Source organism: Panthera leo, chromosome C2 (assembly GCF_018350215.1).
Source record: "Panthera leo isolate Ple1 chromosome C2, P.leo_Ple1_pat1.1, whole genome shotgun sequence".
Taxonomy (NCBI): Eukaryota; Metazoa; Chordata; class Mammalia; order Carnivora; family Felidae; genus Panthera; species Panthera leo.
The window spans coordinates 71,447,327-71,459,657 of record NC_056687.1 but is presented as its reverse complement, the minus strand read 5'-3'; the positions used below and the strand labels follow the sequence as shown (position 1 = coordinate 71,459,657).

Genomic DNA, 12,331 nt, shown 5'->3' with positions numbered 1-12,331 from the left:
CTCCTGGCCTCCCCTCAGCCTGCTGGGCGGGTGCGAGCGGTCTCCGGTGCGGGCCCCCTTGGTGCTGTCCAGCTGCATTGGGGGACCGCAGGGGGCGCGGGGAGGCGCGGGGGGGGGGGGCGGGAGGAGAGGGCGGGATGGAGCGGGGCCCGCGTGCGGGACTGGAAGGGGCCGCCGCGGCGCGGGGAGCGGGCTGCAGGTGCAGCAAGGTGGAGCCGCGGCGCGGAGAAGGGCTGCCCTTCTCTGCCTTTCTGCGCCCTTCTCGTCTCGCCGGGCGGCGAATGGTTTCTCCGTTAAGGCACTGAAGGCGGGATGAGGGGTACCCGGCTGTCGCTCTGCGCCTCGCCATTCTGCTTCCGGCCGTTCCTCAGGCCACCCCGATCCCTTGTCCTCACTAGCTCGTCCTTAAAAGATACAGGACCTCGTGGGACAGCCATAGGCCGCGGGCGCGGGAGTGCGAGCCACGCTGCCGCAGCGTAGACTGGCTCTGCTGGGAGCACGTGGCTACTCCGGGAAGTTTCCCCAAAGAACTGCTGTCGGGGTGCGCGGGTGACCTTGAGCTTGTAGCCCTACGTTCTCTTGGCGCCTACCCTGATCGTGGTCTCACTGCTCAAAGTGACAGAGCTGTCCTCCACTCGGTTACGAGTGTGCCCTGGGAATTTGATGTGAGCTTCTGTAAGCCGTGCGTTTGAACTCCGGCACAACCTGATCTTTCAGCGATGCCGTTGGCTTTGTGTGTGGGTTCTCAGTTTTCCCTAGGCAGAAGCTGTTTGAATGCCGCAGGTGCTGACTCGAAGAATATTCTGATTGCTTTCCTTGTTATAAGATGGGAGATTCAGAAATAAGACTTCTACTTTATGAAAGCTATGGTCTAGAGGCCAAGTGAAAGCTGTTTAGATTAGAATTGGCTTTCCCTTTCAGGAAATTAGCAGTATGGTTAAAGGGCTTGCTATATTGACAAATGTCTTAGACGCCCATTGTGTCACTTTCTAGTGGATAGCTTTCTAATGTAGTGGGTAGGGTAAGAAAATATTTTGTGACTTGACTTTTTTCGGTCAACGTTTTTTTCCTCTGTAGCGACCTTGGGTAAAGCAGGGAACTTAATTGTTTCTGCTTTCTCCCTTTTTTGGGGGGTGCAGTGAGAGGATTGAAGTAGGAAGTAGTTGTCCTCTTACAAAAGTACATGGATACCTGATATCTTTATTCCAGGCTTAGATAGGAGTTGGAATACTAGATGCTGATTCAGTTGCCTCTGAGCTAGGGAGTTTGACCTTACTGACAAAGACGTTTAAGGTGATTTCCAGAAGTTGTTGTCTACTGCAAAATTCAAGTTTAGTCTATTTAAAGTACTTCTTGGCTCTTCTTTTTTCTGTTTTGGATTATCATAAATTTAGTATACTTCACAAGATCTAGAACTTAAAACGTTTTGTCATCGATATGAAATATTTTCCAAAAATCGACTTACAGCATAGCACCTTTTAACTTTTCTTTGATAGAATATGGAATGTTTTTGTGAAGTAATGGTTGTGAACTTAGCCTGTACTGAAGATTGTTGGGTAGAGACAACAACTCCGCTAACTCTGCCCTAGGTTGTGGCAGTTATTTGCCTCTGATAACGTACTTAACTATAGTGGAGCAAGGTGCCCGGCGAAACTTGAATCAGACAACAACGAAAGCTAGTTAAAAATGATCTTCTGAGGCCTTTTGGAACCCTTCTCTGGATGTGCCATTTGTCTGCTTTCTCAGATGAGCACTGTACAGGTAGACTGAATTGGACAATCTTTTTACAGAAAGCTGAATAGAAATGAAGATTCTCCTTGTTTTCCTCTATGGGGTTTCATTTTAGACCCTTAAAACTAGGAAAGAGCTTGACCATCCTGGGTAGACACAATTATTATATGTGTCCTGGGGGCCCTGAAGAAGTTTTGTAGGTTCATGTCATCTTTTCATTTCTCCTGCAAATGCATAGGGAAGCAATTTGCAAAACAGGTATCCATAACCAATTGCTTAAGATCTTGGAGCCCCACCAGGTAACCTTTTAAGTTTTTCTACCTTTTTTTTAAATTTGTTTGTTTACTTATTTTGAGAGAGAGAGCAGGGGAGGGGCAGAGAGAGAGGGAGAGAGAGAGAATTCCATGCTGTCATCACAGAGCCCAGTGCAGGACTCGAACTCATGAACCATAAGATCAGGACCTGAACCAAAACTGAGTTGGATGCTAAACCGACTGAGCCACCCAGGTGCCCGTGAAGTTTTTCTACTTAAAAAAAAAAAATTTTTTTAATGTTTATTTTTGAGAGAGACAGAGACAGAATGCGAGTGGGTTAGGGGCAGAGAGAGAGGGAGACACAGAATCCGAAGCAGGCTCCAGGCTCCACGCTGTCAGCACAGGGCCCCACGCGGGGCTCAAACTCACGATCTGTGAGATCATGACCTGAGCTGAAGTCGGACGCTCAACCGACTGAGCCACACAGGCGCCCCTGAAGTTTTTCTCCTTTTTAAAATCTCCCTACTATCCATGCTTTGTCCTGTGATTCCAGAATAAACCAGAGTAGTGGCAGAGATGGGAGATGATTCCAGTTCCAAGTGCAAGGTTTTCATTGTATTCTTTTTTATGTAATTTCCAAATGATATGAGAAATGAACTTTACATACATTTAAGTATGTCCCCATACTGTTAAGAAATAAAATATCTTTCTTTGTTAATTATTCTTTGTAAATTCCCTATCAAGTATAGGGTAGCGAAATCAATCAGAGAACATAAAGATGTTCCCTGAGCTGAGTCAAGAAGAAAGGAAGGATGAGTAGAACAAAGGAAGGATGTTAGTAGAGGCAGGGACTGAATTCTGTCTCATTTTGGAGATAGTAGAGGGCAGCACTTAGTAGGTAGTGAAGTTCTTTAGAACAAAGAGCCTTAAAAGCAAGTAGAGGAACTTTGTTTCATGTGTGCTGCAAGGACTTGAGGCTGTGGCGCATTTTCCAAATGGAAGTAGGCTTGTCAATAATAACAAGTGACTCATTCTTATTTCAGGTAAAATGGAGTAGCAGTTTTGGGTATGTTATACATAGATGACCATGTATTTTGGTGCAAAGATCCCTCCATCCTCAGCTGTATGTATTGTGTACAGACTCCTGGTCTTGAGACACCCCAAAGTAGCTTAAGACCTCAAGGCATTTACTGTATTTAAAAACATTAAATAGAAATTAATGCCACATTTGAAGAAAGTAGGAATGAGATGATATGAATTATAAAGAAGTTTAGGACTGTAGTCTAGCTTGTACCTTCGCCTGCCTCCTGTCTTCCATCCCATGGCTCAATTAAAAGACATTTCAGAAAGAAAAAAAAAAAGACTCAGTTACTCCTTCCATTTCATGTTCAAAACATACACGGCTCTGTTTTGCTTACTTTAATTTTCATTATTAATGTGAGAAACTGAATAGGTTTTCAAGTTACCATTGAGAGCACCAAAGATACACAAAGTGCTAATATGTACAAAAATCCAGTTGGTGTTTGGTTTGTCTCTTGTTATGGATTATCAGCAATGGTGGTGACATCGTGAAATAAGCTGTAATAAAAGATGTTTGGCTTTTAGATGCCATCTTTTAACAGAACTATGTAACTATAAACAGAACTGTTTATAGACAGTGATTATAACTGGTAGGAAAAGTTTCTCTGATGCTTCTAGAGTACATAAATTAGAGTGATTTCAGTTCAAAGAAAATTCAGTAAGGGGTTCTTTTCAATACAAAGCTTTATCATGTATGAAGTCATTTTGAAAGAATGACTCAATTTTTTTGTATATAAAACTTAAGGAGTAACTTTTGTAGATATCCTAGAATTATCGTGTTATTCATAGATGCGGGGTTAAATTATGAAGTTAAAATGGGAATTGCCTAAGTCACAATTTTTTCCTCTGACTTGATTTCTTTTATGTTATAGTCTTCATTTTGTGTCTGGATATTGAAATAGAAATAACATACTGGTGTTCTCAGTTAAAACTGTACTTAGATTTTAATTATACAAAATCATAATTACATGTTCTATTAATATCTGTTTATGCAGAATTGCAATCAACTCAATCTCATCATTTATTTAAATCCTTTATTTAGATCATTTATTTAAAAGTGTTGTCACTTTAATCTCAAAATTAATTTAAAACTGGAAACCTTGAGGAATGGCTGGTTCAGATCAGCATTAAACTTGTAAACTGGTTTTTCCTAGAAAAGGGTGATTAAAATTGGTTCAGGGTGGGGTCTTCTAGTTCTGGTTCTAGTGATTGGGTTTGTAGGGTTCTGGTGCAGTGATAATGGTAAACTTTTTGTACCAGATAGGGCAAGAGACTTTGCTTCTAAGAATATGATCTTGCTTCTTGGCTCTGGTCGTTAAAGCTTGGGGATTAAATTTTTGTTGTTGTTAATAGGTTTTGATAGGAGACTTTTCTAATGCCAGTTTATATAACGTCTTTTATTTTATAGTCTGTATATATCTCAGTTTGCTTTGTGACATGTGCATGTTAAATGCTCTGTTAAGTGTACTTGTAGTGTAGGAAAAGCCTTAAAATAGTATGAAATAAATGACCATTTTATATATCTCAGCATAATATCGCTTTAAAACATTTAGATGCACTCAAATCAAATTAATTAGAAAATCTGGATTTCACTAAATACCAGTGCTTTAACTTAACATAGAACTCTGTTGGTTATAGAGGTGTTTTTCACCTTTAAAATGGGTGTTAAGTTGCCTGGCTGGCTCAGTTGGTAGAGCATGTGACTCTTGATCTCTGGGTTGTAAGTTCAAGCCCCATGTTGGGTGTAGAGATTATTTGAAAATAAAAAAATCTTTTAGCAGTGCCTGGGTGGTTCAGTCGGTTGAGCATCCAACTCTTGATTTCGGCTCAGGCCTTGATCCCAGGGTCGTGGGATTGAGCCCTGTGTCTCTGTGCTGAGTGTGGAGCCTGCTTGGGATTCTCTCTGTCTTCCCTCTGCACCTTCCCCTGTTTGGGATTCTCTCTCTCCCTCTCTTCCCTCTATCCCTCCCCCACTCTCTTTCTTTTCTCTTTCTCTCAAATAAAAAAAATTTTAAATCTTTAAAAAATAATAAAATGGCTGTCATTTATTTATTTTTAAATTTATTTTATTTATGGATAGTTGACATACAATATATAGTTTTAGGTACACAACATAGTGATTTGAAGGTTAAGATTAATTTCTTAAATTTCTGGAGATGAGAACAGAATTTTTATAACTCAGTAACCCATTGAACTTCAGTTTTTGGATTATCAGTTTTCAGCCTTGAATAAGACACTGAACATCTCAGATGGTTGGCTTCTTTGTGTGTAAAACAGCATGGTGTGTTTTTCTTTTGTCTATTCGTTTTGCATCAAAGATCTGTCAAATCATTTGTAAGAACTGTTCCTTTAATCAGAAGGATCATGTTTTCTCTCCTTTTATATTGAAGATGGTTTGTTACAGGTCTTTTTAGCATGACCAGTCTTGACTTAATTCTACTTTGGGTTTTTTTTCCCCCCAGGTGCTAGTCTATTGTATTTGTCCCTTTGACTACCAAATTCAGTTACTTAAATTTACCTACCATGGTAAATAGACATGGTAGAACCATGGTAGGAAGAACTTGAAATAATAGTACAGTATATATCCATATTCATGTACCCTTTATTCTGATTCATCAATTATTAACAGTTACCACATTTGCTTTACTTCTTATACACTTTTTTAAAATTTTTTTTTAACGTTTATTCATTTTTTGAGAGACAGAGACAGAGCATGAGCAGGGGAGGGGCGGAGAGAGAAGGAGACACAGAATCCGAAGCAGGCTTCAGGCTCTGAGCTGTCAGCACAGAGCCCAATGTGGGGCTCGAACTCGCAAACTGTGAGATCATGACCTGAGCCGATGCCGGACGTTTAACCGACTGAGCCACCCAGGCGCCCCAATTTCTTATATGCTTTTAAAGTAATTTATTAATTTATTTTTAGTCTATTTTGAGAGAGGAAGTGAGCAGGGGAGGGACAGAGAGAGAGAATCCCAAGCAGGCTTGCACCATGAGTGCAGAACCCAGTGTGGGGCTCAAACTCACGAAATCCAGAGTGGGATGTTTAACCGACTGAGCCACCTACGTGCCTCTAGGTGCCCCTCTTAGACCCCCTTTTTTTTTTAGACCCTTTTTTTTATTTATTTTTTTTATTTTTTATTTTTTATTTTATTTTTTATTTTTTTTCAACGTTTTTTATTTATTTTTGGGACAGAGAGAGACAGAGCATGAACGGGGGAGGGGCAGAGAGAGAGGGAGACACAGAATCGGAAACAGGCTCCAGGCTCTGAGCCATCAGCCCAGAGCCTGACGCGGGGCTCGAACTCACGGACCGCGAGATCGTGACCTGGCTGAAGTCGGACGCTTAACCGACTGCGCCACCCAGGCGCCCCATAGACCCTTTTTTTTAAACTAAACTATTTGAAATAAGTGTTAGGATACTTCATCCTTTTTTTTTTTTTTTTAAGTTTTCCAATTTTTTTTTTTTTAGTAATCTCTACACCCAACATATGGCTTGAACTCATGACCCTGAGATCAAGAGTTACATGGTCTTTCAATGGAGCCAGCCAGGTGCCCCAATACTAAATTCTTAAATTCTTCAGCATTAATCTCCTAAGAACAAGGGCATTCTTTTCCAAAAACAGAATAAATCATCACACTCTCCAAATCTAATATAATCAAATCGAATATGTCACACTCTCCAGATCTAATCTGATACAGTACTGTTATCCACTATGTAGTCTGTATTCAGATTTCTTATTTTTCCCAATGATATCCTTTGTAGTTGTTCTCACCTCCACCCCACCTCAACTCAGGATCTAATCAAGGATTATATTAAATTTAGTTTTCCTATGAACTAAATGTCTTTATTAAAGACCCTTTCTGGGAATGTGATAATATATTTAAAAGTAAACTTGATATATAATAATTTAGCATGGTAATGAAAACCTCTTATAACTGGTACAATGGTATCTATTTTGTATTAAATTTCTGTTTTAATACTAGGTTCTTTTGTGTGGCAGCTCAGAATGATGGATCAAGCCAGATCAGCATTCTCTACCTTGGTAAGATATTTTAAGTTTTATTATTCCTTGTCACCAGTTTGTGAGAATATGAAATATAGAAGAATGGCTCTCACCCAATAAGCATGAAGTAATATTCAAAGCTATCATAAAGTATTTTTTTATGTTGAAGTGGTGGCTTGGCGATGTAACTCCTCCCACAAAGGGTATCTTCAGTCTTGTGTGGAGTTAACTATGGGAAATCTTGTAAGAACATACAGGGTATTTCAAGTATGGTAGGAGGGGGACAGCCACATTGATAAGATGAACAAAGAAAGCTGATCAAAATGTATACCTATGTTAGTAGACATATGTAACAGAAACCCTGAATGAAAAGGCTGAATGAGATGAAAAAGGCCAGTGTGTGATCTAGCCCCCATCTACCATTGACAGAACTAGGTATCAGGAAGAATGTTGCTTTGAAAGAGGAACTTCTTTTTCCTTAAGAATATATAGCAAGTCATAGTAATGGTCCACTACTAAGTATAGTACCTAACCAAACTTTTGGTAAATGTTCCTCTTCCCTTTCTTCTCTTTCATGATGCTTTCTTCTCTCTTTTCTTCAAATCTCAGTTTGGTGGAGAACCATTGTCCTATACCCGGTTTAGTCTGGCTCGGCAAGTAGATGGTGACAATAGTCATGTGGAGATGAAACTAGCTGCAGACGAAGAAGAAAATGTTGACAATAACATGAGGGATAATGGTGCCAGTGTCACAAAACCAAAAAGGTTTAATGGATTTATCTGCTATGGGACTATCGCTATAATCCTCTTTTTCTTGATTGGTAAGAGTGGCTATTCAAAACTTAAATGTTCCTTGGGAGTGACTCCAGGAAATCTGTTAATTCAGCCAAGCAAACATTTATTTTGTGCCTTTTTATGTGCCATTATGCTAGGCACTAGGAATACAACAACAATGACTAAGATTCTATGCCTGCCTTTGAGTTTGGCCTGGTGGAAGAAGAGAGACACATGAATCATTTCATTGTAATGTGCAAATGTTATACTAGAAATACACACAGGATATCTGTAGCATAGAAGCTTGGCCTAAGGATTTAAAGAAGGCTTCTGGGAAGAAAAGTTACCTATATTTTAAAAAGGTAACTATTTAGGGGCACCTCGCTGGCTCAGTCAGTAGAGCATGTGACTCTTGATCTCGGGGCCAAGAGTTCAAGCCCCAGGTTGGGTATAGAGATTACTTAAATAAATAAATAAATAAACTTAAACACAATTAAAAGGCAAGTATTTAGAGTTACTATAAAGTTGACTCTTGAACAACATGGACTTGAACTGTGTGGGTCCACTTATATGCAGATTTTTTAAAATACGTATGTATATATTTATTTATTTTGAGAGAGAGCGAGAGTGAGTGGGGGGCAGGGCAGAGAGAGGAGAGAGAGAATCCCAAGCAGGCTCTGCACTGCCAGCGCAGAGCCAGATGGAGGGCTTGAACCCATGAACCGTGAGATCATGACCTGAGATGAAACCAAGAGTCGGACGCTTGACTGACTGAGCCACCCAGGTGCCCCTCAATAAATACATTGGAAAAGTTTTTGGAGATTTGTGACAATTTGAAAAACTTGCACACCAACTGTGTAGTGTAGAAATACTGAAAAAGATAAGAAAAAGACAGATATTGTAAGAATGTGGCACATAACATATATAACATACAAATATGTGTTAATCAACTCTTTATGGTACCATAAGGCTTCCAGTCAACTGTAGGTTATTAGTAGTTAATGTTTTTGGAGAGTCAAAAGTTACATGCAGATTTTCTACTGTGTGGGGGTATACACCCCTAACCCCTGCATCGTTCAAGAGTCAACTGTATGATTTATTACATTGAATGGTTTAAAATATAAAAAAATTGACATTCATTACTTACTTTCCAACTGCTTACAATTTGATTAAAGCCAGTATTTTCAAGGCTTAGCTGAAAATATTAACAGTTCCTATAGGAATATATTGTCAGTTCTGAAACTTTTTATCCATAGGATTTATGATTGGCTACTTGGGCTATTGTAAACGTGTAGAAGCAAAGTCTGAATGTGAGAGACCAGCAGGAACAGAGTCTCTGGAGGTAGAGGGAACCGAACCTTCAGAAACAGAAGAGTACTTTCCTGAAGCACCTTCTCACTTATTTTGGTCGGACCTCAAAACAATGCTGTCAGAGAAACTGAGTAACACAGAGTTCACCAGCACCATCAGGTAAACTTGAGCTACTTCACAAATTTAATCTCAGTCCCTAACAAATACTGATTATTCAGAGCAGTGAAACAAAACAAACATGACAGTCTGGAGGAAAGACTTCTTACAGTAGGGGAGACTTCCCATGTTTAGCTGGAGGGTAAAGAATTAGTAAAGAATTCAAACTTGTTGGATGGGGAAAAAATTTTTGTGAGGACACTCCTTTTTCTTTAAAAAATTCAGAGGTCTTTGATCTTTTTGTCATCTGGTCTTTTAAGCTTGTTGCCTGCTGTCAGACTTTCTTTGCTTTGATTTTCATCTCAACCCCTTGTAAGGCACACTGAGCTTTGCTACCATCAACAAGGGCATCAGTAGCCTTTTTTATTCTTTAGATCAGGACTAACTTGACTGCCCGACTTGATATAGAGACGTATCATGTCTCTAGTATTCGTGATTTCTTCTGGTTCTCATTAATCCATATAGCCTTAGAAGTGTCCTTAAGGTTTCTGTCCTTCGATTTTGAAGACCTTCCTTAGACACATACATAACCCCGTGTAAAGAACGTATTCATCGTTTACTTATTAGCTGGCTTCCAGTAGTTACAGTGGTACAATGATTTTCTTAGTCTTAGATGAGGAATTTTGGCATTTTTACTTCATCTAATGAATACTTTTGTATATACTGTATACCAGGCATTACGGATAACATAAGAGTGTAGTCTACCAAACAAAAATCAAATAACTAATATGATGTATATATATTTACAGTGAGACATAGGAGATCAGAACAAGGAGTAGTTTTGTTTCAAAGGTGAAAATTAAAGCTGTACATCTTGAGTTCACCAACAGTAATACTTTGATTTTGCTTACTCATTTCCCCTAAAATTACCCTAAGCACATATATGTGTTAAGATGGGGCTCTTGATGGAGTACTATACATTGGATTCAGAGGTTGGATAAAGCTAAAGTCATAAATTCCTTTAGACATTGGGCATAATTTTTTTTCTTCTAAGTTTGTCTGTAGTCAACCTTGAAATTTGGGGTCATAGTTATCTTAGCTATGATGAATAGTATTGAGTTATTTTAAAACAATTTTCTTGATATTTCAGTTCATTGTTTATTTTAAATTAAATTTTAGTTCATGTAACAGTGACTTTTTTCCTCTAGGCAGCTGAATGAAAATTCATATTTCCCTCGTGAGGCTGGATCTCAAAAAGATGAAAGCCTTGCCTTTTATATTGAGAACCGATTCCGTGAGCTTCAACTTAGCAAAGCCTGGCATGATGAACATTTTGTTAAGGTTCAGGTCAAAGGCAGGTATGTTGAAAGATGGTAAACTTATTTTCTGGAAGTAGCTATTTTCAGGTGTGCTAATACAGCAAAGACTTTCAGAATAAATAATGCAAATCAGATGCTAAATGTACTAAAGCCATTTTTTTCCCAAGGCTGTCCTTAGCTTCAGCTTCATCTTAACTTAATCTTTTTTTGCCAGTGCTTCAAACTCAGTGACCATAGTGGGCACGAACAGTGGCATGGTATACCTGGTGGAGAGTCCAGAGGGCTATGTGGCATACAGTAAAGCAGCAACAGTTACTGTAAGTAAGGCGAAACGGTGCATGAGATGGTCTTCCCTGTTGAAGAGCTCAGAAACTCATTGTCGTTACCTTTCTTAGGAATTTTGGTATAAATTTATTTTTTAAAATGTAACTGATTGTGAGATATTCTTATTCTCAGCCATCCTATGCCACAGTGAAAGTAAAATCCTAGGTCTTCTTTCAGGATGGCAAGGCTCTAAGTAATCCTACTGCTCTCTTCCTCTTGCACTCTGCCGGCCACTCCAGCCTCCCCAGTGTTCCTAAACCACTCAAATGCAGGCATGCTTCCACCTCAAGGCTTTTATAAAACTCCCTTTCCTTCTGCAGGCCCACTCTTCCCCTGAATACCAATATGGCCTGTTCCCTCCTTTTGTGCAAGTGTCTTTTCCAGTGTTACCACCTTAGGGAAGTCTTCCTTGATTATCTTGTTAAAAATGGCCCTCCTCCAATCACTTCCCTTTATCCGCTTTATTTTTCTTACTCGTACTTACACCCCGGACATTACTCATTTGTTTCCACACTAGAATGAAAGCTACATGCAGGGCTAGAGGTTGGCTTCATTTACTGCTGTGTCATAGAGCCTTGGACAGTGCCTGACAGATGGTGTTTGTTGAGTGAATGTGTGTATCAAGATTCCACTTTATGGGGGCGCCTGGGTGGCTCAGTCAGTTAAGCGGCCGACTTCTGCTCAGGTCATGATCTCACGGTCCGTGAGTTCGAGCCCCGCGTCAGGCTCTGTGCTGACAGCTCAGAGCCTGGACCCTGTTTCAGATTCTGTGTCTCCCTCTCTCTGACCCTCCCCTGTTCATGCTGTGTCTCTCCCTGTCTCAAAAATAAATAATAAAAATGTTAAAAAAAAATTTTTTTTTTAAATAAAAAAAAAAAAGATGCCACTTTATGTGGGGACAGATATAATATAAGTAACCATCTTGGCTGGAGTCCAGTCTTAGCTTGAATCTTTAATTTAGGCAAATATGGCCAAACTACTGCAGAAATTTAAAAAACAGTTGATAGATCTACCTAGGTTTTTCAGGTTTTAAAAAACAAATGTTTGTATGTCAGGGGTCTATCTACTGGATGCCTTTCAAGCCAGATGAAGTTTTACCTGTGCTATATCACTTTCCCTGACTACCTATAACCTGGGGGTTTGGAGGTGGGTACACTGTTCTGTCAGAAACATTGAAGGTTTTAGTTCACCTGCAAGCTTTCTATATTTAGGTTATTTGGTTGTCAGGATCAGTTTATATAGCTCTATTAATAGTTTAGGAATATTATGAGACAGCTTTTATAAATATCTAAAAATTGATCTATGCAAGGCACTTTATTGTGATAGATAGTGTTTAACAATTTTCATACAGATTTCTTATCAGAACTTTCCATTAAGACCTATTTTTATGTATGTCCTCAATTATCTAGCATTCATGTGTTAGGAACTTTATGTAATTG

At 39.5% G+C, this 12,331-nt stretch overlaps 1 protein-coding gene across 3 annotated transcripts in view; it reads left to right on the top strand.

Annotated features, from left to right (window-relative positions):
• Positions 1-12,331, top strand: part of TFRC (transferrin receptor) — a 52,710-nt gene that overhangs the window by 22,919 nt on the left and 17,460 nt on the right. For 2 of the 3 annotated variants that reach the window (XM_042903372.1, XM_042903371.1), the window contains 5 exons: positions 7,050-7,108; positions 7,679-7,889; positions 9,099-9,312; positions 10,458-10,607; positions 10,783-10,885. In XM_042903372.1, coding sequence (XP_042759306.1) covers positions 7,073-7,108; positions 7,679-7,889; positions 9,099-9,312; positions 10,458-10,607; positions 10,783-10,885 — 714 coding nt within the window. In that variant the 5' untranslated portion in view covers positions 7,050-7,072. Of the gene's footprint in view, positions 1-1,953; positions 2,031-7,049; positions 7,109-7,678; positions 7,890-9,098; positions 9,313-10,457; positions 10,608-10,782; positions 10,886-12,331 lie in introns of those variants that run through there. The other variant, XM_042903370.1, reaches the window with a different exon arrangement.